Genomic DNA, 27,798 nt, shown 5'->3' on the forward strand with positions numbered 1-27,798 from the left:
AGCAGGTCATAAAAAGTTTCAAGTCTTCTTTTCTTTTTCTGGCACTCTGGAAGAAGTTGTACTAACAATGAGCCACTGCTTGACAGCTCTGAATCCCAAGCTGTTGGGATACAGTGTGACTTCCAACATATTGCTTCCAGCCCCCACCACCCACAGGGAATGGCCTGGCAGGGCAAGAAGCACAGCCTGTTAGGAGGAGCCTCTAACAAAGAGATCCCTTATTCCCTGCACTCAGCTAAAGGGCAGCACCCACATCAGTCAACGCAAGGAAGCCAGTTCAGCTTCTTGCAGGTCAAGAGATCGGAAGAGTGCTGATAACTTCATACCTTTTTTTTGTGCTGTGTGGCTCCAATTAAAGGATGCAGGATGAAAGATACCACACCCAGAAAGGATGGAGGTTTGTTTTTTTTAACCTTAAACTGCAGCCTCAAACCCGTGCAATAAAAGCTAACCCTAAAGGGCTGAAGAGAGAAGAAAAAAATTAAACACCACAAACTGCAGTCATTGGACCTGGCTTCACTCCAAGGTCTGTCAGAGCAGAGATTGATTAGGATATATGGTATCCTGGAAACAGTCGGTACCTTCAGCTGGTTATAAAGCAATTTTAATTGTCTCACTACCACCATGGCAACCATACTTCCAACCACAGCCTCTGGGAGGACAGACAGGCTGTTGGAGGACAGTCCTGTGCCTATAGGCCACACCTGATGATGATGCAGTGATTCAGACGAATAAAACCTTGCTCCAACACCAGAAGGACCAAATTTAGAGAAGAAAACAGACCCAGAACTATAATCACATAATCATTGAGTGTTTTGGGTTGGAAGGGGCCTTAACAATCGTCTAGTTCCAATCCCCCTGCCAAGGGAAGGGAGACCTTGCACTAGACCAGGTTGCTTAACACATAACAACTAATTACCTTAGCCAACAGTAAGCATAATAATTTAAATGAATCTTTGGTCTTATACAGAGAGGCCCCCCCATTGTGGCAGTCCCTACAGGTCTTATCCCATGAACAACAACACCTGCAGTGTTGCACCCCCATGTGTGGGGTAGGCAAGGCCATGGTCTCTGCAGAGCAGCAAGGGGTGAAGCTGTGTGGTCTCAAAAGTTTATCAGGGAGTGAAGCCTGAAGAGACGGGCAACTGGTGTATGTATGAGCTCTGCAGCAAAGAAAGGCAGGTGCTTCAATAAAAAGTTATTCTCCTTCTTCCAGTAAGTTTTTTATATTTAACATTGGAAAATTCTGTGAATCTTTATTATTTTCTCAGCTCACAGCCCTGGCATCTGAAGCCTTTGCTTTGTGATTCTCATGTTCTGTGCATGTTGATAGACCTCACGTTCTCCAGTTCGAGCAGCACCACAGCATGATCAGATTTCCTGACCCAAAAGCTCTTGTACCAGGTGGGAACTGATCCCTTTTGCTGCTGTCTGATTTGTGTGAGAGCTGAGCCTGCTTTTGGCCAGCTCACCCATGCCTGCTTGGACCAAGGAGCTGCATTGCCCAGGTTTTCCTCCAGGATATGTAGCCATGGGACTTCACATATTTCAAGATTCTTCACAAAAAACACCTTTCAAAACAAGCAAATATCTGCAAATTAATTGGAAACTCTTCTCTCCCCTGTCTCTGCGAGGACATACCCGGCTGAATGCAACCAGGAAATTGAAGGACTGAGAATTTTCAATCAGGACTGGGGTGATTAATTGTCTTGGAGCACTCACAAGGTGACCTGCACAGCAAACAAGGTATGACATCTCACGATTCACAATGAGAGGTGTGTCCAGGAGGGACAGCAGCAATCCACGGAGGGGAGAGAGATGGAAGAAGAAAGGTCAATTCTACAATGTTGAATTCACAAGGTTAATAATACCTTAGTATGTTTGTCTGATTCCGTCACTTTGGCTGAGGCAGCATGGTTGTCCCTGCTTCTGATGTTACTCCTCTGCTACAGAGGCAAAGGAAATTGGTTTCTTTTAATCTACAGGAAAAAAGGATTATGATAAGACGCACAGTTCTATACAAGCTGTATGGATGGGCAGTTGCCACCTGCCCATAACACTGACTTATTAAGGTATGTGAAAAAAGCAGCATAAACACCATGAAGAAGCAAGGTCATAGTTGCATCTCCTGCACACAGCTCTAAGGGCAGATACAGAAGATGGACACATACATGTGCAAGCAATGCTGTAGATGTCCACCCTGTCAAAATTGCACATCTAACCTGGGTGCCCTTGGCCATAATAACAAGTCAGATTTTGGCAGAGGCTCAAGGCAGGGGCTTCTCTGATGCAGCAGTGCTGGCACCAGGGGCTTGCACATGGTCCCCTCCTGAAAAACCAGCAGTAGCACATCCAGGTGGTGCCACCTCAGCACTGGCATGTCTCACTGAGCCTCCTGACCATGAGTTTTCATCCTGATTTAGTGTGCAGGATGAGTGCCCTCACACTGCAGTCTTATTCCACATCTGAAAATGTAAACCCCTTCTCTTCAAGCAAAGCATTATTTCCATGATATTTATTTAATAAAGGCATCTATCCTATACTTGGGGTCTCCTGGCATAATTATTCACAAAATTAAATGCAGTGTTTGCAGTGTTCAAATCAACTCCACAGGAATAACACCGGCTGAATGGCACATTACCCTGTTCATCATCCAGAGAGTCTTTGTCATCCAGTCTAATTTAAAAACTGCAGTGGGCTTCAGAACCCACAAATATGGGGCTTCCAGGAGCCTACACAGAGGATATCGCATCCACTTCCTCTGCTTTCCTAACTGGCATCTAATCAACGTGGCCATGGAGGGAAGTGAATTCCCCACTGAGGGCCTCCAAGGGTGCAAACACAACTCAGAAAGAAAGCACCAGGCAGAGGCTGTTTGCTTCATATGAATGTTTTCTCTAGCTGCCACAGACACATCTTGAGCCAACAGAGGCACGGACCATATCACAAGAGTTTGTGTGAGAAAAGATGGGTCACGTTTCCTCAGATAAAGGCAGTAAAACTGCCAGAAGCACATGGCCAGCCCATTGCCATGGCAGAGTTCATTCTCAGAACACCGTGTCTTTACACACTGAAGCTCTATATTGCATATATAGGTTTGAACCAACAGTTACTTTTATACACACTTGCAAAAGCAGCGTGTAAAAAGCACACGGTGTGTAAAAGCTCACAGTTCAGGAGCAGCTCCCGAAGGAGAGATGACAGCACCATCCTGGGTGGCTGTTGAGGTGGGTGGGGTCCATGCCCATAGCCCTGACACTGGAAAATATCCTGGTAGATACATTCTCTGTATAGAGGGTGTACTCATATCTATATATATACTTTGGGAAGGAGCTGCCTTCACTCCCAAATGGGTTCACTGGGCATGGGTACAGATTCCTCCTGTCTGCCACCCTGGGTGCAGGAAGAGGTGGACGCAGCTGTGCCAGCACTGTCCCACTGCCCTAATTCCATTACCTTTCAGCACTGCCCACAGAAACAGGTGGGTGTCTTCCCTTGAATCCACGGCAGCTGACGTTTTTTCTCCCCACCAGCCAAGCATGAATCACCCTGAAATGGAGGCCAATCTCCTTGTTTCCTGACAACTCAATCTTAGCCTGAGCAGAGGTGGTTGAAGAGGAGGTTACACATCACCTCCTTTTCCCCTGCTGGCAGCTGGCTGGGCAGAGGCTCCAGTGCCTGCAGCTGTGCCTCCCCAGGACGTTCCACATGCCCTGTGCTGTCCGTATGTGCTGGCATTGTTTTTTCAGGCCCTCACATGAATCAAATGTACGAAGGGCCTCCCCTGGTTGACACCCATCTCCCCTTCAGTGCTCACATTGCTCCATTGTGCTCTCGTGTGCTTGTGCTGGAGGCATAGCTCTCAGGAAAGGCATCAAAGGAGAGGCCTGTTCTGGCAGCTGTGGTGCATGTCCCTTCCCATGGCCTTCCATGCCATTTGAAGAAGGGACCCCAGGGGCTGCATCCCTGCAGGCTGAACCCACAGCTCCAGTCATTGGATGTGCAGAGAAAGGCAGGACTAGGCTCCCCTCAGCGCCTGCACTGGAGCTGCTTCCCAGAGGGACGCAAAACACCCAGGGGGATGCACAGCAGCGGGGAGGACTGTCCTACTTTGCACAGCCCTCCAGGGCCACAGCCCTCCAGCACTGCTCCCCGGGCTCCTGCCACGAGAGTGCCTCACGCCACTGCCAGTGCTTCCTGCATCACAGACACAAGCAAATCCGCCAGTGCTCCCCTGACAGTTCCTCTCCGGGGGGTGTGAGGTGGGCTCCTGCCAGTCCCAGGGCAGGGGGGAGCCCCTAATCGCAGCCCTGCCACAGTCTGCCCACCGGTTCTGTGGCCCCTCTGGACGAGGTGGTGATGAGATGTTGCCCACACCAGAGTGTGTCCCTTGCGTGAGCCTGGGATGCAGCTGGAAAAATGCCCCTGGAGCGGAATACCCACTCCCCTCAGAAAGAGCCCTTCCAAAAAATAACCAAAAGACCCCGCTCGCGCTTCCTGAACTCAGTGTTTTCTTCCCAGGGACTGTTGCGGACAGGGGTCGGGAGCCTCCTGTCAGCCCCACAGCGGAGAGGAGGGCAAGGAGACCAGCTCCCGGGAGCGTCACCTCCGAGCCCCTCTGTTCCGCGCGTGGGGCGCTGTGCGGGCCGGGGGGGGGGGGGGGCCGGGGGCCGCGCTTCCACTCGTGTCCGCACAAAGCGCCGGGACGGCGTGGGCTGCCTCTCGTCCCGTCCCGTCCCCACCCTCCTCGGCGGGGCGGCCCGGGGCGCGGCGGGGGCCGTGCCGTGCGGTGCGGTGCCTGCGCGGGGGGGGCTGCGCGCCGCCCCGCCAGCGCTGCCGGGGGAGTGGTTTCCCCGCGCCGGCAGCGGCGGGGCCGGTCGGCGGGCGGGGAGGTGCCGCGGCGGGTGCGGTGCCAGCGCCCGGCCCGGGAGGATGCGGACGCGCTGACGGAGCTGCGGGTCCCCTCTGCCGCCGTGCATGGGCGGCGGGCGGCTGCCGCCTCGCCTCGCCTGCCCCGCCGGTGAGCCGGGCCGGGGGGCGGGGGGTCTCGGCCGGGCTTGGGGGGCTGCGGGGGTTGCGGGGGGTTGGCTGCCCCGGAGTCGCCGGCGCGGTCCTGCGGGAGCACGGCCACCTGTCAGTCCCCCGGTGGCAGCCCCGCACGGGGAGCTGCTGCCCGCGGTGGGGCCGGCAGCCGGGGCGGTGCGGGAGGCAGCGGGGCGCGGAGCCGGCCGGTAAAAAGTGCTTCGCTTCCACGCCTGGATGCGGGGAGTTAGGCGGGGAAGGAGAGGTAGAAAGTGCGTCTCTGCCTTGGCTTGTTTCTCCAGATGCTTGGTTTGATGTTTCTGAGGAAGGGATGTTAAGGAGAAGCCGCTGAAGAACGGGTTCTCCTTTAAAAATAATAGTAATAAAACAAACGAACAAAAAACAACCACCCAACTTGTTCAGCAGCTGAAAGGGCTGCGTGAAGGAATCCTGATGAATGAGCGTAGCACTGAGGGAGTTGCTGGTTTGTGGTCTGCGATCGCCTCAGCTGTTCGTTTATTTCATGTCTTTTTTTTCAAGGCAACTTTTAAGGCGAGGAGGCGGGTAAGAAAATGCAAGTTTAAGACAATGATGCTTTTACTTGCAGCCTAACTGAACTGGCTAAAAGAACACTGGAATCCTGCTTTTCCCATCAGGTAGCAAGTAGCACACATACGGTTACTTGTAGTGAAAGAAAGAACCTACTTTGCTGTGTAAATGAGGTCTATGTCTCACTCTGAGCGAGGGGTGTGAATATTTTCCTGCTGCCAAATGAACATACCACAAAAAATTTCTTTTCATCTGGGACAGAACCGTGTTTGTAGATCTCTGAATATGGCTACAGTCGCGGAGGGGAGTGGGGTTAGGCTGGATGTAGCGTTAACCCCTCAAGCCACAATGAGCAAGGCACAGGGAGAAATTTGTTTCCATTAGTCTTTTCCTGGCAGATCTTTACTGCAGTTGTGTAGCCAGTGGTACAGTGAAGGAAGCCCTCCTGGCTATAGGTACAGATGGTATGGAAGGTCTCAGAAGTTGGTGGGCACGTCTGTCCTGTAGCCTGGCTCTTTGCACAGTGCCTCCTTATGAGTAGCCTGAGCACAAAGGTGAAGCGGGGAAATCTGCCTACACACAGCCAAGCTCAAGCCAGTGTTTTCCATCTCTTGGATGTAACGAGCAACAAATTTTGTGCCCAGAAGAAAATCCAGCTCACAGCTCAGGGTTTCGATAATTAATATACCATTTTAAAAACATGTTTTCAGAGTCAACATTATGATTACAGAGAGAAAACAAGCAAACAGGGAACGACTTGACTGCGTTTCCTCGCTTTCCTGATCTAGCCTATTTGTCAATCAAGTGGAATTTCCTTTAATGTCTCTGATACATTACTTTAGCAGAAGAAATGAATGTGCAAATATAGACACTACTTTCCCTCCCTTCTCACAATGATCTCTTTGTATTAAGCAACAGGCTTTTGCATAGATCGGGTATCAACCCTACAGTGTCACAGGCTAAAATGGTTCCTTCTCTCTCATTTCTGAAATTATGCCCCTGCCTTTGAGCCTGTTTAACCACATCTGTCTATTTTTGAGGGGTCAGTCAGAAAAGCCTTGTTTTGGGGCAGATCCTATGTCATGTAAGGCAGGAGAACCCTTGCTGTGACTTCAAGGAGACCAGCATCTGCCTCAGCCATAGTCCCTCCCGTTGCTTCTCAAACGTGTACCTTGTCCAGAAAAATCTGTAACTTGACCAATCTCCTGCTTTTTTTCTGTCTTCAAAGGGCGACTTTATTGCAAACCCCAGGAAAACTGCCAACAAATAACAACGAGGTAGAATTAAAAAGACTGATTGATACCAATAAATCCTTAAAAACTTATGTCAGCTCCCTCTTTCAGCCTTTATCTCTCTTAGATTGCGAATCCTTGGGCTTGGGATCACCTCTCCTTTATGGTTTGGAGAGAATGGGACCAGTACTGTCCTCTGCAGAGTACACACCAGTGCTGGAAGAAGCTGTGGTCCAGCAGGACAAGCCCTTGCTCTCATAAGGGTGCACTGACTGATTCTGCAGTGGTTTGCCCCATAGTGTCCCTGTCCCCATAGGACTAGGAGAGAATATTCCAAGTCCAGCTCCTCTGTTGAGACCACTGCAACTTCTGTAAGATGTAACCAGAATTTTCAGCAGAGTTCTGTCTCTGACATGCATAAACTGCCTGTGTGCAAATATTTAGGAGACCTCTGGATCCGAAAAGTGCTTGTTAACTGGTTGGCAGGAAGACTCACAGCCCTATTAATGCATATCTGCTTTCAGCGTTAATGACTCATTCCAAAAAAACCATAATGCATTTTAATTTTTTTGATAATTCCTTTATTTTTAGCTGTGTGTTGTCCTCACGCTCGATCATGCCCATCCCTACTGCGATAGCACACGGTGTTCTCAAATCCTCCATCTCAGTCTGGGGCAACTTCCCATACTTGGAAATTCAATTAAGGTGACAGAGTTTTAATTCCCAGAGAAAAGCAGCTGCATCTCTGGTGTTAGGTTGTGATGTCATGACACCTGCAGTTGTGCTGTTAATTACCAACAGGGAACATTAAAAGTCTCTACATCGTCTTTGTTCTCTTAGGAATGCCTGGTGGGTTTTTCTTTGCTTGTTTTTTAAATCTAACACTTCTGCTGCGTTGGCCTTGCTGAATTCTCTAGTAAATGCTCAATATTGCATCATATTACAACAGTGACAACACCATATTCTAATTTCCCCAAAGTTACAAGGAAAGACTAGTTTATCTTTTAAGTAAATACTATTCTAACTGACAGAACCTAACCTCTTATCCTATTCTGATACCTAGAAATAAGCCTGGTCACAGTCTACCCAGAGTATTCTTTCATGGTGCCAGAAAGACATCAGACATTTCGTAATCCATTTCCCATGACATTCCATCTAAGAATCACCTGCTTAGTATTGATGCTCTAAGATACTTTTTTCCTCACTCCTGCTTAGTGGGATAGTCACCTGAATTCAGGAGCACCCAGAAATACCTAGGGAATAGTAGAAAGAAGCACAGGAAGCCAATTTTCATCTGTCACTAATTCACATGGGTGCTGTAAGATGAGGGACAATCATGGCATGAGATACAAGGGATGAGAGGACTGTGGTCTTCAAGGGAAGATCCCAGAAACAAACCCTGTTCTTTCTGACACCCTTTAGTAAAGGTTGCTCTGAATTAGAAGCAATTATATACTTATTTGTAAGGTGCTGGCTTCAGAAGGTTGTTTTGAGAAATTGAAGCCAATGCAAGGTTTAGTGTGTGAGCAAAGCTCAGAGGCACTCCTGCTCAGTACAGGCATTTCTGATCCCAAAAGCAGGTTCTCAGATGAGACAGTATTTGCAAAGCGAGTACCAGAAGACGTATCTCTCAAAACACTTTACAGCTTGTTGAGGCTTATCTGTAATTTTGATGGGGCTGTTTTCTTAATGAGGTCCTTTCACATCAATTAGCTGCTGAATCCAGTGTTAAAAAAATAAATCCAAACTTTCTCTTGGCACATGGTTCCACGAGGACTCTGTGGAGATTTCCATGATACCAAGGTCTACCAGCATTCGGAGGAGCTGGCTTAGTCATTCTTTCCATCTGCTCTGCTTCTTCCTCCCTCCACTGCACTGCACATGCTTCCGGGCTGTCTGCTCCTCATCCCTATCCCCGAGCATCCTGGCTGGCTGCCTTGTTCTCCTCCCTTGTTGTACCTTTTCCTTGTGGCATCTTCTGTGAGGAAGCTCAGGTAGTTCAGTGCTGAGATCAAAAAGCAGAAATAAATGAGCTTCTCTAAAGCAGCTAATAAAAATTAAAAAGAGAAACCCACCAAGGAAGCACCCACAGCAAGCAGAACTGAAAACATCATTTGCAAAAAATCACCCCCAAATCATGAGAGTGCTTAGAAAATTGTTATAGTTAAACACAGACACATTTTAGTTCTTTTTCCTTTTTTGACCATTTATGAGTCAAGCTTTAGCTCCTTTTTTTTTTTTTTTTTTTTTCTCTTCTCTTCACACTGGACCAGTAGGAACTTGGACAGCTATAGCAAACTGAAAGCTGAGGTTTGAATGCTCCAGGAGCTGGGGATGTAAGAAGGATCAGTGTCTCCTTGATGCCTCACTGTGCAACACCAGGAGTCAAGGAAGCTGAGCTAGAGTGATCTTGCCCTTTGCAAGCCTGTGTTTTCTAGTGTTGATAGTCCACAGATGAGTACTGGAGAAATTCCCCAGGGGTATATTTACCCCAGCAGCTTCTTTGGAGCAGGAACAGTAAAAACTGCAGCTTGCTGTGAAGTTAGTGGTGCGTGGCAGGATGGTCTGGAAATAGCAGCCTCCTACCCCTTTTTGCTCTCCCAAACTACGTGCTGTGTCTCATGCTGAAATGCCTGCTCCTCCACATCAAGAGTCATTTCATCTCACTGCTTCCTGAGAGGGATCGACATCTTCTGCAGCGCGCACGCTGAGGAGAGGAAGGCAGCTTTGGCCTGCGGAGAGCAGAACTCAAGTGCTGTGTGGGTGGCCGAAGACAAGAGCTTCTGAAATGAGGGAACAGAACAGATCTCTAATCTCCAAACTCTGACACATATCGCACTTTTCTCAGTTGCTTAGGAAAGAGATTTGCATCCAAAAAGAAGTGGGAGGTTTAAATAGGAGTTCATACACACATGCATTTATCTTCTGTGGTCTGTGCAGTAATTTACGTTTTGCTAGTCCCATGGAACCCACAACACTTCATAAAAAGCATCCATTACAAATGTACAACCAGGGGAAACAAAGAAGCTGTCCAAGCTCCTATCCACAGTGTCCAAAAGCTGAGCTCAGTAGGCACACATGGAAACTGAAGGCTGCCGAGTGTCACTGAGGTAAGTGCATGTTTTAGGTTATGCCAAGATGCTGAAGCTAGTGTCCCACCTCCCACAGAGGTACCGGGCATGGTCCTACTTCTGGATGGCCCAGGCCACCCATGTAGACTGAAACACTGCAGGACTTAAGGCATAGGTCTGTCCTCCTAGGACTCTGACATGAGACCGAGGTATAGAAGAGCTGGATCCACAGAAGCACCTGGCCATAGCAAACTGCCACGTTTCCTTGCAAGGACATGCACCTTCTGGTACCATCTGAAGAGCCCCTTCATAACTTCATCTGCCACAACAACCATAGCTCTGTCCTAGATCATCCATGTAACCACCCCGGCTGAACTGGCAGCCTGATGTGCTGCAGCGAAGTGGCCAAAATAAGGCACCCTTTCTTCTTCTGGGTGGAAAAACCTCCTTGGACCTGTCTCTTTATTGGGATTTGCTGAGCAGGGTTCACTGTGCCTTGTAGAAATTTTCCACTTTGCAAAAATCAAGCAGTAGACCATTGCATCTCCTGCCTTACACCATTCTTATGCCTGCCCTGTCCCCATTTTCCTTGTAATCAGTAGCAGGGGTTTCTTTTTGTAGCACACACAAAGGCTGGGCTCCTTGAATGAAGAAAAGTCTTCATTTATCTGGAGGCTTTTGCAGGGTGAAGCGGGGGGGACTGGGTGTCCGAGGCTGAACTCCTGGTTTGTTTGAGGTGCTATCTGGAATCAGTGGGAATGGTGTGTGTGCTGTGATTGCATGGGCCAGCTTCCAGAGCTCCGTGTTTCTGGTCCTCCCATGTGTGAGGCTGAGCCCACAGAGCCCTGTGGGGGACACCTCTCCAGCAAAATTTAAACTCGGGGCTGGTAAAGCCCCTGGGATTGTTCCATTGAAATAAGAAAGGAGGGATCCTGTTTGTGCAGGAAAATGATAGATTTGCAGGTGGAGCAGTGGTTCAAGGCCAGTTTCTGCTGCCTATCTACGCTTATTATTTACAAGGTGCACATTCAATGTGATATTGTTAGGCTGTTATCATAATATTTTCATGAGTGCTCTGTGGGGGAATGATTAACTCGGGAAATCCAGGAGAAGGTTGGGGGAGAGGGCTGTCCTGCAGCCCCTGCTGCAGCCCCTGGCACCTGAGGTCAGCTCTCCCTCTGCCATCCAGTTGTCTCCAATGTTGGGGCAGCTGGGAGAGGGGGTGTGATGCTTTCAGAGTGGGATGAAACAAAAAAGTGACCTGTTGTTGGAGGTGCTACTGCCTCCCAGGGAAGCGTGAGTGTCTCCAAAACACGGGGCTCCTTTATCAAGTGGCTGATCTGCAGGCTGCTAGGATTGCAACCTGTGGCTGGTTCCTATTTCTGTTTTGCTGATGAAGCACGCTCCCCTTAAAAACATCTGCTTTGCAATTCCCAGTTGATTTATCCCAAGGAAAGGGCTCTGTCACTGCATGGTGAAGTCCTCTCCCCAGATGGCATGGCATGGCATGGCCAAGCATAACCCAGGAGACGCAGCCAGATTGGGCTTCCCACACACTCAGCTGACCTGAATTGCTGTACAACATCCTGCTACTACTCCTTGGTGCTGGTTGTTCTCTTGTGGAAGGTGAGACCACTCCACCAGGGTAGCTTGTGTCCTTGTGCTGTAGACACTCCAAACACACAATGTGCTCCAGATGCTTTCCAGTGTGGGAGAGGAGCCTGGAAATCACCTTTTGGTACCTGGGCTTTTGGCTTGGGCCAAGCAGCACCAGTGGAAATGCATCCCTTTGTGTGGGGTGGGAGGTGGAGGGCTCTTGGTCTGAGCAAAAGGGCCACCACAGAGGCATTGCTTGGTCTCACTGGTGGAGCCAGCTTTCCTATCATTGTATCCTTGGTTGTATCTCATACTTTCCTTGGTGGTGCTGCTCCTAAAGAGGCAAGGGCATGACCACCTCATTGAAGTAGTCCCTAAATCAACCGATCTTTACTGGAAAGTGTAGCAGGGTTCACCAGGCCCAAAGGAGGGATGGCCAAGCACTGTCACCAGTCTATGAGACTTGAGAATTCTTGGTCACTGTTAACAGCAGCACACGCTCACACTGTTGTGTGGCTCTGCTTGGCAATGCCTCATGGACTACATGAAAATGGTTATTGTTTCTGTTGTGGTCAGGCACAAACACTCCTATATTCCAGCCCCAACGTGCAACACCTAACACATCACAGTGTGCTTTCCTCAGGGAGGTCCCACAGCAGCCCAGGATGAGGGCATGTGACAAATGGAGAGGGAAGGAGGAGGAGGATATGGTGATGGTATGGTGCCCAGCTGCTGCTCAGCTGACCTGTTTCAGATGATTCAAGGGGCTTTGGGTTTCTCTCAGAGAAATAAAGCAAGACAGGCTGCACAGCCATGTTGGTACTCCTGGAGCCAGAGAAGCAGCTGATTACCAAGCTGAGGCAAAGGAGGCCAGTTAATGTGGGGAGTGGAAGAGGGATAGGTCGGGAGTGCTTGAAGCAAGTGGGCTCCAGGCTAGACTCATTAGCAAAGCAACAAAGGTAGGTAAAATTAGGAAGGGACAAGAAGAGATAAGCAGAGAAAGGCTTTACTCAATGTCCAGACTGTTTGCTCTGCTGTAAAGGTTTGTTGCATGCTCCCGATACCCATGCCTGTTTTTTTAAAAGATTAAGCAGCATTGTAGAAGGAAGGTTATTAGTTTATGTTTCCTCTGGTGTCAGCCGTAGGAGATAATCCCATCTATCAAGTAGATAAAGTATCTCTTCTTCAGATAATAAATGCTCTCTGGTAGTTTTATACACTGGAGACACTGAACTCCTTAACAATCTTGATTGGAAAGTAGTTTTTCTGTTTTTAAGTATGACTCTGTGAGGCTGGGAGAAGGGACATCTTCCACACTGCAGTCTTCGAGTGATTTTCTTTGATTACAACGTTCAAGTAGCTGAGCCCCAGTGGCTGATGTCCTCACTCAAACATTTTGTGCCCTGTAGTACAGAGTTCTCTAAAACTTTGGAGAGGAGATTGGTCTTGGGTCAGTTCAATCCAGAAGTTCTTTGCTGAGACTGGAAAAGCCACAGGTCTGGGTTTCATTGGTTCAGTACTGTGTGGATCCTTGTAAACCTCTAACCAGGCATCTGAAGGTGCCTCTAAATAGCAAGTGCCCTGGCTTGGATTCCAATCAGTGGCCATGTGGTGCCCAGTTCATTATCTCTTATACCATTTTATCTCTTGCTGAGAGATGACTCAGTGTAATAACTGTTCTTATATCCAGTGTTTTCTAAAGGAGCGATTGAAGGTAGATGAATTCATGCTGAATTTTCATGTGTTAAATAGCAGCAGTTTTGTAATGGGTAGTGGGATAAAAATCTTCTTTCAAGAGTATTGGATAACTTGGTATCAGGTGCTCTCTCATTTCTATACAGGAGACAAGCACTGAGTGTAGTCATGAATTTTTAAGGGACAAAACATTAGCCTCTCTGAAGTTAGTTTGATCATTGGTTAGGAAGGAGAATTGCCAGACAAGAATTAAACCTTCTGAATTGAATCCTGGGGATGGAGATGTGATTTCCTGCTTCGCTAATTTGCAATAAGCATGGCCTCTGTGGCATGAGAAGAAACTCCAGAATGTGACACACAATTTTTCCTCTGTCACTGTTTTTGAATAAAATCAGTGTGGAGTTAATCCAGTGTTATAAATCTTGGTAGGAAGGTCTCCAGAGCAGGTAGATTTGTTTAATCACTTGGGCTGCAATCCAAACCACTGGAGGGTATAAAATATATACACTAGTGCCATTCACTTCACTGAAAACACCTTTTTCCCATCCAGGGAAATATCCGTGGCTGGCATGAATATATATTTGGCAAGCTGTAGGGCTAAACAAATTTCTCAGAAAATGATGTTTGGCCAAGATACTGACTGTATTCCAGCTCTGTAACTTCTCAAGCTCTTCAGCTGTGACTTTCTGACAGATGAGTCATAAGAAATCAGTGATTCACACTTTGCAATGATAGGATCCTCACCTCTGCTCATCAGTCTCCCTATGCTGAGACCAGTCAGAGTACTACCTGCAGTTTGGAGCAGACCTTTGCAAAAGTCCCTTCTCTTGTGGCATCTGTAACAAACATGCAGTAATGTAATCCTAACTTACCCTCCTTTCAGCCTATTTTGTCTTCTTTGTGTCTTGACCAGTAGCTTCTTGAGGGGGAATCTTGCTCTTTGATGTTTTGAACCATTGTCTCACTAAGCATACTCATCCAGTAAGGGCATACATTTTTATTTTCGAATTTTCCAACTATCACCAGAGTTCCTGTATGGTAGAATTTCGGAGTGTCCCAGTTTAAGCAGGTTTTTTATATGTTACACTGAGGAAAAAGGTTTATCATCATGATAAGAGTCATATTGCAAGGTATTTCAGCTAAGAGCTTTGGGTGGATTTAGAACATGAATTGTCTCGGTAATTCACTAGGTTTGCTATGAGCTGCATCCTTAGTGAGATCAATTCCCATCTGGATTAGAAAATTATACAGACCTTCACAGCAGGAGTTTCTACAGCAGACTTTCAGTAGTACTCTTCTCCACTGGTGGCTGCCAGTGCTGTTGCTTTGGTTGCACGCTTTGACTCTTGTTTTGTCTCTTTCAGACACTTCTAGGGTTTGACAGAGATTGCCCAACACTTCATCAACAACGTGAACAACAGCAGCAAGGACAGTTTTTGGAAGCAACATCTGTTGATGTGATTGAAGGTAATACACTCTCTTCTGTCATTACCCTGCACTTGCCATTTATCCCCTATGGAGCCTCATCTTCTGGCCAGGTGTCCCCTTTGCTGCCCACTCTGGTTGGTGAGGTGAAAGCAGGATCAGACCTCTCTTTGGTGCATCTCTGAACATCCTCCAGGTGGGTCAGGAAACGGCTGTTCCCAACCACGGCCCAGCTTGCCCCATAAAATGTGTTTTTACCCCTCTTCTTAAGGAAATCTTTGCTTGCATCGCACAACCTGACTGCTTTCCATAGCCTCATAAGTGCTTCACTTTTCTGAATCCTGAAGCTGGTCCTCAATCAAATACTGTTTTTCCTCCAGGAATTTCACAGGTCAGTTTTTCCCTCTGTTCAAAAACTAAAATAAAAATGTGTGCTTTTTTTCTAAGCACTTTCTCATGGCAAGTGGTTCAGCACTTGTCAACCTATATATTGCTCTGTACGTTACTGATCTTCTTAGCACCATCACAAACAGCAGAAAGTGGGCTGTGCATTTGCTCTGTGCCCCTGGAAAAGATCATCATAGCATGGTCCTGCAACTGTAGCAGTAGCATTTAAAATAATCTTCTCTAAATGTAGTTTTCTCACAGAAAAGCAAGAACAGATTTTGCTTTTTTTTTCTACCATAATTGGTATATTTGAGCTTAATTAAACCTAGGGGAAGTAAATGCATCTCTTAATTCACTGCCATGAGAATTTTAAGGTTCAGAGTAGGTGACTCATCCACCAGAACAGAATTTACTCTTTGTTTGTAAATGCTATTTATTGCCTTGTTTTGCATCACTATGGCTACTGCATGTCATTGGTGGTACCAGCACCACTGCACATAAAATGAATGCAAGACTGAATTTAAAAGAGATGTAGCTCTTACAATAATTTGCTTGTATCAGCCACTTTTCTGTTGTATGTTAGTACATCTGACATAAAAGTGGTGATAAAGCTGGCTCAATATTTTTCCATCAAAACTGGCTGAAAAGTAAAATATTCTCCTTCTGATAAATCATATCCTAGGTAAAAAAGCCCTAAGCAACAACCAAAGCTCCCTTTTCAGATTCTGTGCCTTTATAAACAATTCAGTGATGTCCTACAGGTGATTTTGAAGTTTCAGGTGGAACTGATTTGTAGTGGCATTCTCAATTATTTTGCTTCTAGTAATTTTTAGTGTTAAATACCTAGTTAAGTTTGTTAGAAGTGTCACTGCTTTTGCAGCCCATATAGATTTCTTCTGCTTTTCTTTACTGGTTCAAAGTGGAGACTGAGAACAATTAAGCTATTCCAGTTAAAGCCTAATTCCTTTGCCAATTGCATGGCTCCATGTTATTTTCTGAGACACATCAAGTACAATCACTTCTGCCATCCTATTCAATCAAAGCCTTAAGTTGCACAGATTTTGTGAAATGGCCTGGGCTTCAACAGCTTGAGAGCTGATTCACTGAGGCATCTGCTGTAACACTGGCAGGACTGTCACCATTTTCCTAGCCAGAATAATTTGTCTTTGTCATTTAGAAATAATCTGCAGGGTGTAATGTGGTCTTAGGGAAGCAGGGAGCCCATTATTGCTCAATAATAGAATTTTATGAGGTCTTAACAACATCTTTGATCTCATATGACACATTTGGCAGTGCATGTGTCGATGTATATCTCTAACGTCCCATAGAACAAGGTCAGAGAAGTGTTTTAAACACTTAGTGTGTATTGAAAGGCTACTCAAATTAACCAGCCAGTTGTGGGTGACTGCAGGGGTGTGCTGCTGGCTAGAGGGGACCAACCCCGAGGACATACAAGAGTGGGACATGTCTTCTCTGTGGTAGCCAAGCCCAAGACTTCATAAATCCTAGCCCCCCACAAAGCCTCCAAGATTATTTCACACACTTTCTCATTTCCATTTCCCTGCAATTCAGGACAGGTGGGGATGGAGCACTGAACCCCAAAAAGGATCTAAAAAGACAGACGTTCATTGTGGCCATGGCCAGAGCGTGGGCCCTGGACTCCTTCAGGCTCAGGGCTGGGTCAGGCTAACAGGCAGTGTGAGAGTCCCCCAAACCAGATCTCATCAAAGAGCTGGTGTGGGAGAGAGAGGTCTTTCTGTGGTCCAGTGTGATCATCTGCAGTGCTGGAGGGGCAGCAGGAATGATGCAAAAGGGTCCCTCTGAGACCAAGGCAGAGACCAGGATGGGGAAAAAAGGCAAGAACTGCATGAGCACCAGGGCCAAACAGAGGGACTAGGCAGTGGAGAGAATGCTGCTTTCCTTATGGGCAGGAAAGGGACCAAGGCCTCAGCTTTGTCCATGTAAGCACCTGTTTTGGGGTGTAGGAACAGCTGGCACAGCTGGGCCCACAGTTGCTGCTCCAGGAAAGGGTTTCTCATTTCCAGATCACCAGTCTCTCAGTGGTGTTGTCCATGGCTGCCCAAGGGTATGGCCCACTTAATGCTGCAGGAATAAAAGCATGTGTTCAGAAAATAAATTTATTTTACTGATTAGGTGGGCTGTGGTGTCCTGATGTGGTATCCCTGGGTAGGGGCACAGGTCCAGGCAAGGGCAGGGAGCTCAAAACTCTATTCCTAGCAGGGAGAATCTGTCCCTCTTCTATTGCACTGTGGCTCTGGGAGGACTCGGGCTGTGTAAGTGGGGGGATGTCCAGAGCAGGGGCTTGGTTCAGCCTCTTGCTGAGTTTTGGAGGCTGGTTCCACTCACCTCTTGTCTGTGTACGTGCACCAAGGGGGGTTCTGTTTAATTCAGTGTTGGGTGGGTCCAAGGCTGGCACTTCAAGGTTTTCTCTAAGCTGATGGGTGGCCATAGGGTTGGGTCCTGACCCACAACTGAGCTCGTGTCTCCTGGGTCTGCTGTGATCTTTTTTAAATATGCCACAGTGGGAGTGAAAGTCTCTGCGATATCACGCTGCTCTGTGCTACAGCTAATTAAAGTAATTGTGAAGGGTTTTGTAGTAATTGCAGATATTGTAAAATTCAGTTTTGTGGGGTAATTGGTAATGTAAGCCTGAAACAAGTTATCCATAAGATGTTTTAGTTTGCATTTCTCAGTAGGAGCAGCCTTTACAAAGAAGGCTTTTGTGTGTGAAGCTGGACCAGAATTAATGGCAGCGTTTAGTCGTGCCTAAAGGGGTGCTTGTGTGGCAGGTGGCAGGGCGGTGTAATTGATGATGCCTACGTTCTGCATGCTGCAGGAGGCTCCAGCAGCCACTCACTGCTGTACCTGAGGAATGCCAGCTAGGGAGAGCAAAATGCCCAGAGCCAAACCCATCCAGACTGATGTATTCCCATCCAAGATGAATGTAGCTGCTTGTCTGCAGGTTGAGCAGAGTGGTTCAGGCTCTGTTTGCTCCTACACACTTAATGTGCTATGTGAAGTTTGCAGGCATCCTCAAATCTCACAAGAGAATGCTGTATCTGTAAATCTCAAATATGAGGAAAATCCTAACACTGTAGAGACAAGCAGCTACCCAGCCATGGGCTGGGCTGCCCTCACTGCATCCAGGACTGCTGCCAGCTCTTGTCCCTCTGCTCCAAAGAGCCCAGTGGAACAAGGAGTTTGAGCAAGGGTGCCAAACAGCACAGGGGGATACTTAATGGGTGCATAAGCAGCTTAGGTTTCTAAGTCCCTGATTTAAATTAAATAATAGGTGCAAAACCTTCCCTGATGCATTTGAAAATTCCACTCAACATCTCTCTGAACACTCAGGCAAGTAAAGACTACGGAAAATCTGGCCCTTAGACAGCAATGCAACTGCTGTGTCTGGAATTAACAGTTTTAAAACAAGTGCTGGCTCATAACTAACTGGAAGAAATGTCTGGGAAGAGCAAATATTGAAAATGTTATGAAGAATCAGAATGAGAATTTAATTCAAGGCTGATATTTCCATGAGTAACATTTTTTGGTCAACAGACACAATTTCTAAGCTCATATATTAGTAATGAATTGGTTGCTGATAACATAACAGGGCTCATATTATCTTGCTGGTGACTCTAGGACTCCATGGGGGTCCTCTCTGCTGTCCTGTTGGGGCAGTTGGGGTCAGTGCCTGGATCTGCTTCACAGCGTGCAGTGGCAGCAGTTGGCTTGGAGGGCCAAGGAAACACTTCTCAGGGGGCTGTATAGAAAGGACATTCTGTAACATGATTATTTTAACAAATGTGAAAAGCCAAAGTCTTTTGTTAAGTTAATTGTGAGACAAAAGCTCAGAGCTGAGTTTTCCAATTCTGTTTTAATACTTGCAGCATGACAGAGGTGATGAACACACGGGAACCGGTGATGGAGGAATTTGCGCTCAGCCAGACTCCTGAAGAAGAAGGAGGCCCTTCAAGCCAGGTAACTTCAGAAAAACTGGAAAGGATCCTGAGCTACTTTTCAAAAGCAACATAATGCAACCAGTAACTGTCGTACACGTAGACGTTAAATTGCAGAGCACAGCTGCCAGAAGAACAAGCCCTGAAATGCATGTTTCATCCTACTTATGTCATATTTTTAAAAGGTAGTTCTGGCAGGAGGGTTTTGTTGGGTGCCAGGCCTCCAGGACACAGTGGCAGCAATGCCTTGCCCCTGTGGAGATGCAGGCAAAGAAGGTGTTTGTCACCAAGAGTTCAATTCTGAGCCACCGTCGTGTGATGAAGGCAGTACTGTACCACAGCTTTTATACAGCCACCCTTGAAATAAGGTGTTTCCTCAGGCTCAGAGGGAGAGCCCTTTTTTGAAAATAGACCATTTGGTGTTATTCCCATAAGTGGCTGAGGCTTTTTAGCAGCAGCACTGGTCAGGGTCATTTCCTGGCAGGTGCAAGAGCATTTTCTGTCCTCAGGCAGACTCACACACCCACTGACCTACCTGTCTGCAGTGCTGTTCCCAGCAGGAGCCATCACGAAGTTTCGAGCCCCCCTTGCAACCACCCCTGCACCCCATTTGGTGCTCTGTGGTTGGGCTTGTGACTCTGTGTCACTGCTTGGGGCAAAACACCTAAATGTGTCATTGTGGACCTGAGTTGCTTCTCAACAGAAGATATAGTATTGCGAGCAGACCCAGAAAGCTACTCTAGGAGAAGCTTGTCAAGCATTTGGAAGCCAGGGAAGTCAGAACTGAATTTTTGCAAATTCCTTTCAGATCACTTGTGCATGTAATGAAAGGTTGTGTGCAATTAAAGAGTGTACCCTGGGCTTTACTGTGCCTCCTTGACTGCACAGGATAGATGCTGCTCACTCTAAAAGCATGATTTCAATACTCTCCTCTTTCTCTCTGAGCCCCAGGCTTAGTGTACACTGTCCAAACTCTGTGCCAACTCCAACTCCACCTATGTCTTTATGGCTTTTCTATGGTGTCCCTGTCATATGCTCTGGAGCTTTTTCCCCAGCTCCTTTACCCTACCCCTCTGGGAGAAGGTGGTACCATCCATGTATTAGTGATGACCAAGTGAGGCAAAAAAAAGCAAAAAAGAAGTGAGAGGTATCACAAAGTCAATGAGTCAGTGGGAAAACTAGGTTTCTTCCAGCAACTTCCAAGCACTCTGGCCAGGAGACTGGTCCCTCTCTTCCTGCAGTCTCCTGCCCACTCATCACACACTCCAGCTTCCGCAGAAAAACACAGCAAGACCTGACAGGGAGCTCTGCTTCCTGCCAGTCCTGACTCATTCCTGGAGGGACGTGGTAAATGCTGGGCTCCAGTGGAAAAAAAAATATTATGTGATTGGTGTGAGAAAAGACCGTATGAGAATGACACAAACAAAAATAGCCAAGCTGAGGCTGCACAGGTGCCCTTCCTAAATTTTGTTGCAGCCGCAATAATCGACACTTAGCACATTTTTAGATCAGCGTGTGTGTCATTTCCTAGGGCTTCAGAAAGCAGATGAAAAAGTAGTTTTGTTGCATTGAATCCCCCTGCCAGGGGTTGTCACCTGTTGTCACCAGGCTTGAGGATGGGGTGGCTCTCACACAGCCCTCTGCCACCCTAGTAGGCTGAGGAGCAGCGGGAGAAGAGGTCACTGTCACCTTCATCTGCAGCCCTGGGAGGAAATAAGGCATCTTCCCCACAGTTTTATGGCTATTTTCTGCCAGCTGAGCTGGGATGCTCAGGGAGCTGGGCTCTGACATGGGTCTGAAGATGAGTGCACTGCTGCTCAGGATGTCTCTGGACCTGTGCCATATTTGGAAGTAGCAGGCTCTTATTAGCAACTTCTTAAAAATTCCTTCCAGTCGATGTCCTGCCATGAACATTTTCTAAACTGTAAGCAGCTCCAGAGGAGGCTGTGTAATGGAAAGTTGGGGGAAACTTCTCCGATAGCAACGTGAGCAGCGTTGCTTGACCAGGACAAGTTAAGCCCACGTGAGAGCAGCTCAGGGAGACGTTAGGAAGGTTTACCTTTAGTGATTCACTGGGTCTAGTTGCACTGAAGGGGCTTTCTCAGAGAGAAAATTCCTTATTAATTGTGTTTCACTTTGCAACACTAATATACAACATTTTTTACCTTCATGTAGGCTTATAAAGAGTAACGAATCCCCACAACGCTATGGAGAACAAGGGCATGAGGGTAATTATGCCCTTCTCCATCTCCAGAAGTCAGATAGAGGCATCATAGCAATGGTAAAAATGTGCTTGCTGCTTCCAGATATGGAGGAAGAGAATTACCCTTCCTAAGAGCTTGCCTCCCCATGCTAGCTCTGATGCCACATGGGACAACTAAGCCCTAAGGTCTTAGAGAGAGCAGCTCTAAGGTTGCTCAGAGGGTTGCAAAACCCATGAAGCAAATGCCTCCAGTGGGTTGTGAAACTACAGTCCCCACATCCCTGGCAATGTCCTGAAGGATGTGCCCACTTTTATGGTGGTTAGGGAATATCTGAGTTTCTGCCTGTGTGCATAGCAGGAGCTGAGCAGAGACTGGCCCTCATAACCAGCAGTGCTTGCTCTAACCAGATGCCCTGACCCAGTGGGGAATGTGTTGCAAATGTGTGGGGAGGTTCCCACCAGCACACAGCAAACCTGTATCAGCACCTAGAGAAACACTGGGGTGGTTCTTGCTCTCAAACCCTAGTTCAGTCCCCTAGTCTGCACCTTGATTTTATTGTTACAAGTAAAATAAATAAAATAAAACTCAGCTACCACAGAGAAATTTACAGCCCATTGATGCAGATACATGGACATTTGAGAAGCCAGAGATAAGGTTTCAGCAAAACAGCAACAGACTTTGTCTTATGTTAACATTCTGGAGGAGCTGGAATGATTTTTACTCAAAAAGCATCCAGAAAAAATCCCTCAATTCAAAGGAACCTGAGATATTTAAATGAACCAGCTATGTTGAAAACAAGAAAGCACTTTCATGTGTTGCAATATCCTTCACTAAAAAGACACAGTTCAGCTTCAAGCTCTAAATGCTTCATAGTGTTTGACCTGCAGCTTCAGTGTGACAAATTAAAATAGTAGCTGGCACCATCCTCCGTGTAAAGATGATCTCTAGGGCTACATGTTTTGCATGAATGCCTTGTAAAATACAGTGTTTCACATTACAGAAAATAGCTCTGCTGAAGGGTGGCTTCTTAATAAATTGTCACTGCAAGAGAACATGGATTTCAGAGCAGAGTAAAAGGACAGCAGCAGAAAGAGCTGTGGCAGCCATTTAGCTTAGTATTACAGCAGTGACCTTTGTGTCTGAAGAACCCACCAGAACTGAAACACAGGTGTTTGGCAACATAATGAAATTTGTCACCTAAATCTCCACTTTTATTATACATGTTGGATCACACAAGTCACAGCAATCACCTACCTGATGTTCTGGTGAGCAAAGTTGAGTTCCTCATCCTGGTCTTTACTCAGCAAAGAATAGCATGTGGAGGGGAGAGTGTGTTGAGGTCTGTTAGTACCTCTGTGTCCACGCTTGGCTGTCAAGGAGCTGGAGTCAGCTGCTTTTGCAGTCCTCCCTGTGCAGGACTGATTGCCCTGCACCAGTTTGAAGGGTTTTTTGGTGGACGTGGGAGCGCACGTCAGATTTAGAAAGGATGCTAAGATGAAACGTGTACTCTGCTTGCTCCCAATATGCATCCCTGAGCAAGACTTTGATGGACATGTCCCCAAATGTCTTACCAGGCCTTCCCAGACTCACGTGAGAAGTACCCTAAGCTGTCCAAAAGACTGCCGTCCATTGTGGTGGAGCCGACCGAGTCCGGGGAGGTGGAGAGCGGGGAGCTGCGCTGGCCTCCTGATGACCTGAAATCAGCAGAGGACAAGGGTCTTCATGGTGACCAAAGAGTCTGTGTCCAGCAGCAGCAGCAGCAGATGGATCTGGAAGGTCTGAATGAGTAATTTTCATCCTTGTTCCCCATAGCAAAATAGCAATTTTAGCCTATGCCGTGCACTGCCATTTAGAGTGTACCAAAGAGCAGTAGTAGGTGGTTGAAGGTGCCCAGAAACACCTGCACTGGAAAGGGAGTCCAGTGGACTGAAAAGTTGCTTGTAGCTTTTGAGCAAATCGTGTTTTCATCAGCGTCAGGCTTAGTGCTGGCCACTCGCATGGCCAACAGGCAGTTTACTGCACATTTGTAGTTCCCCCTAGGAAGCAGGAACCTGGTTCAATAGCATATGTCTACCTCCCTGTCTCCTAGCTTAGAAGCAGTGTTTAACAGCTGCACATTTTCAAAGCAGGAGTGCATTAATGTAGCAGGAGCTTACAAATTCATAAATATCACTAGTAGTGTCACTGTGGGGTAAATAAGGCTGAAGAGCTTTTTTTGAGTGAATGCTCTGGTTTGGAACTGGTCTGTTTATTTCTGGTTCTTTCATCTTCTCATGGTGAGGGTGACAATGCACTGGAACAGGCTGCCCAGGGAGGTTGTGGAATCTCCTTCTCTGAAGATATTCAAGACCAACCTGGATGCAGTCCTGAGTAATCCTGCTTTAGTGGGGGAGTTGGACTAGATGATCCATAGAGGTCCCTGCCAACTCTTACAATTCTGTGATTCCATGATTTCAGTGCTCTCCTTTTTACTTAAAGAGTGACATGGTTTCCATTTAAGTGCACAATTTGCTACCCAAGTGTCCAGAGACAGCAGCCAGGATGGGGTGCAAGATGCACCTTCCCTTCAGAAGGACAATGACAAATGGTCTGATCTTGAAGGGTCAGATCACCTGCTATTCCAGTGGGCATTTCTGAGTACTGTCAACCACGAGGTTTGATCATTCAAGAAGAAATATGAGCCAAATCTATGGCCTCACCTTCAGGTTGCACATTATGGCCTCTGTGTTGTTTTTTGTACTGTGATGTTAGGACTCATTATGTATTCAGGCCTGAGAATTTGAGCAGATTTCACTAAGAGAGCAGGTAGTCCTCCCAGTACAGTGGCTGTACTGCTTTAATGAGAGGGATCATCATCTCGTCTCACTACCCATCCTGAGGCCTGGCATCCCCTGTAAAGTCAGGCTGTGATGCACTCAGAGCAGCCTTACTCTAGGTTTAACTACCGATTTGCAAGTCGAGTGAATTGCCCAAGTCTGAGCACCTTGACAGATAATCTGTCTGGTGGAGCAGGGCATCAGATTAAGGCTGTTGGACCTGTATGGGGAAGCAAATGCTGACAAACTATTTCTTTGCAGATACTTTAGTGCATCCACCTGAAGAAGTGGAAGACAGTACAGATACTCTGGAAAGCAGAACTGAAGAGGATGAGTAGAGACTCCATGGCCTCAGAAGTGAAACTTCATTGTGAATATTGCTGGAAAGCTAACACACTCTGAAGACATGTCAAAGTAATCTGTATTTAAATCTGCAAGAGTTTTAGTTAGTTAGTGCCTGGTAAGAAGCGTCTGGGCTTTAGAACTGTTCTTTTCAACATTTTGATTTTCAGGCTGGGATTCATATTATTTGTTTAATTTTCCCTTGGGAGACAATGGGATGTGTTAGGAAGTGTGAGATTATCAAGGGAAAATGCTCCTAATGTAAATTAGCACATTTCATTGGATTTACCTTTTCCAAGCAAAGCTGCTTTCAGGTATCAACAGCAGGGCAAAGGGGTTACATTTCTACAGGAGGGATGTCTTAAATCTAAAATATTTCTTGGTTTTAGCCATTTAAAACTAGCACTGTGATATTATGGACAATAGATGTAATATAATGTCTCCATTTGATTTTGTAACTTTTGTATAGAGACGCAGGTGTAAGGTTTGCCTCCAGGCTGCTGCCCCGGGGCAGCCCAGAGCAGTTCTCTCCCTCTGGCTAACCCCTGCAGGTTCGGTTGAACCCGCCTTTTCTTAGCTGCCTTTTCAAGAAGGCTGACTGACACCTTTTGGAAACGCTCTCTTGCTGTACGCTGATGCAGTGGATTAGCTAGTCGCTGGTGTTTGTGGGGTGAGGCTGTTGTAGGCTTGGTGGGGTGGGTCGTGCTGTTGGTGCGCTCTTCAGGCACACGCTCCCCTACCTTCAAGCCAACAAGATGGCTCCTGCTTCCCCCAGGGCTGGATTTGTCCCACCTTGTTAATAGAATTTGTTGTGGCAATTCTTCTTTTGGTATGTTTTGTGTATAACATGGGTGCAGAGGCCCAGCTGTTCCTCCCTCGGCCCGAGTCAGGTGGTGGTTGGGGGTAGGTGATGGGAGGTCCGTAGCACGGCCCCAGCCTGCCTGCCGTTTTGCCTGGCGGCAGGTCCTCCCCGAGCCACCCGCAGCAGGAGGAGGTGGAGGAGGGCTCAGGTGTGGGTCGCACAGCTCCCTCCCTCCCTCCTGCCACAGTGGTTCTGCCAGTGGGAGCACGGTAGATGGGGCTGCCAGCAGCACAGCCCCCTAGGCTTTGGTTTCACAGCCAGCTCCTGGAGACCAGAGCTCATGGTGGAACAAGCTTTCTTGGGACACCTCAGGCCCCCGTTGAATTTTCCTTGGGGATGTGGGTGCCATTTTGACAGGAATGAACCCATTCCTGCACAGAGACGTGCCAGAGACTCCCTCCCACTGTCCGAGGAGAAGCACCCATCTGCTGCCCTTTGGACAGTGTTGGTGGAGACAGATAATGCATGTACTCAAAAGGGTTTGACTGTGTCAGTGATTAGTGTCCTGTAAGCTATGAAGTTGGCTTTCTCCACCTCTGCAGGCCTGGATGGGGTCTGTACTTTGAATTAATGTTGCAGCCGGAAGAAGCCGCTCATTGTAGGTGGAATGAAATAACAGGATTTCTTCCAGCATTAACTCCTAAGTTGACTTCCAAGCGCTTTCCTTTCTCCAGTAATAATTTTCTCTAATGGCAACTTTTAACAGTGTGATGGTGTATAAAATTTACTGGCCAGATGTATTAGCCAGATAAGTTTATACCTTCTTAGCAACCAAATTTAATATATTTACTTACAAAGAATTCTGTGCAATGAATGTTTAATACAAAGGAAAGAGACTATTTTACTTCAAAGCAACATTAATTTATGTACAAAACTATAGCTCATTATTTGGGGTGTTTGGGATCTAGAACCCTTTTTATAAGCAGTGTAGTATAGTATAATATGATACTTCAGTTAAATTTTGCTCTCTCAACCTATATAATAATCTGTTTTGCCTTCTTGATGTAGAGTCTCTTACCTATGCTGTCACAGAATTATTTTGTTGGATAAGTGGGATTCTGGTGAGAGCAACAAAATTCTCCAGAGAAACTGAAGGTTTCAGAGCACTTCCTAAATCTGGCTGCTGTCTGTGTCACCCCCTTTGCTGGTGACAGTTTTTTGGTAAAGCCAATGGAGCAGGAACAAGCTCCAGCTACGTCTTTGGGTAGCACGAGCAGGGAGCAGAGGTCCCCAGCTCAGACGCATCTGCAGCTGGTCATGGTGGGAGGAAGGCAGCTCTGGCCAGGCAGACACGACGTGCTCTTTAAATGCTGCTTTTGCATCGACCATCAAGATGTTTTACAAAGCTCTGGGGGAAAAACAACGACGGTGACGACATGTTTTTAGCGGTGTGCTTTCCTTCCGATCTGCATCTGCCCAGCTCCATGAGGAATGACGTTAGACATATCATTTAATTTGCTTTTTGCTTTATAAAAAGAAAAACAGTTGTTTGAAACACTTCCCCCAATTTTATGTGCTCTCTATCTGCTTTCAGACGCTCCCTCCCTTCCTGCTCTGGATGGCCCTTATCCTATTTCCACCTGAGGTCAATGGCACTTCCCTAAATAAGTTTCCCAAAGAAACAACAAAATTCTACATACACTCTGAAAAAAACGCCACACAGCAACAATTTCTTTGTCCTAGTACGTAAAGCTACAGCCCATATAGAAATACCAGATTTCCTGCTTCCAGCCAAATTACTTTTGTCTTTCCTTTCCCCTCTTTCTCACTGCTCGCTTGAAGTATTTTACCTGAAGCAAATGGATGCTTCAAACTAAAGCTTTCTCCTAAAGCTGTGTGGCCTCATTTTAACAACCATGCAAAGCCAAACTCCTCCTCCCATTTTTATTTTTCTGAACATGGGCCAGAGGCCCTAAAATAGGATAGCAAGATAGAGAGAAAATTGTTTTATATGAGCAAGCTCTATTTATTCAACTGGCAGGTCTATGAATGTCCACTTAATCTGTCTCTGTGCAAGTGTTGTGTCTCTAATAAACTCAATAGTTGTTTTGTATTTTTTTCTGGATTAAAAGCTTTGTAGAAACTAAAAAGGAAAAAAAAAAGTCATATTTTTCTAGTCTTGCTTGTAGAGTATTTCATGTAGTGCATAAAGGAAGTTTTCTGGAGTAAAACATTGTTGGATTTTGCTCTATTTCAGTTATTTCTAATTTTGTAAAATGCCACCTGTACATAATACTCAACTAATGTATGTCCTGTAGATGTATTACACCATTTAGCCTATTAAATGCCTATACTGGACCAATTGGAAGAAGTGGTGTACACAGAGTGTCTTGGTTTAAAAATGCAAAGGGTTATTTGTGGTGCTGCACAGCTCCTCTCCTACCACTGATACAGCTAATACATGGGAACAAAGCCTGCTCTAAGCCTGTTTTTGCCCCATGATATGCAAATACTTGCTCTGGCCCTTTGTCCTACGTGTTTCTACACAGATAAATTCAGATTTTCATCAGTGGCAGTTGCTATCTCCGTCTCTCCTTTGAGCCCTTCCTAGACCAGGCAGCTCAACGCTCACTGCTTCTGTCTTGGGATTTTCTTGCTGCCCTGCTGGGCACAGCCCGCT

At 46.7% G+C, this 27,798-nt stretch overlaps 1 protein-coding gene across 1 annotated transcript; it reads left to right on the forward strand.

Annotated features, from left to right (window-relative positions):
- The first annotated feature begins 4,848 nt into the window (after positions 1 to 4,848).
- On the forward strand, positions 4,849 to 27,489 carry LBHD2 (LBH domain containing 2). The gene is made up of 5 exons (XM_051621880.1): positions 4,849 to 5,020; positions 14,530 to 14,632; positions 18,886 to 18,976; positions 22,733 to 22,934; positions 24,236 to 27,489. The coding sequence occupies exons 3-5, from the start codon at positions 18,887 to 18,889 to the stop codon at positions 24,310 to 24,312; spliced, it is 369 nt and encodes a 122-aa protein (XP_051477840.1). The 5' UTR covers positions 4,849 to 5,020; positions 14,530 to 14,632; position 18,886; the 3' UTR covers positions 24,313 to 27,489.
- The last annotated feature ends 309 nt before the right edge of the window (positions 27,490 to 27,798 follow it).

This window comes from Apus apus, chromosome 5 (genome assembly GCF_020740795.1).
Source record: "Apus apus isolate bApuApu2 chromosome 5, bApuApu2.pri.cur, whole genome shotgun sequence".
In the NCBI taxonomy this organism is placed as follows: Eukaryota; Metazoa; Chordata; class Aves; order Apodiformes; family Apodidae; genus Apus; species Apus apus.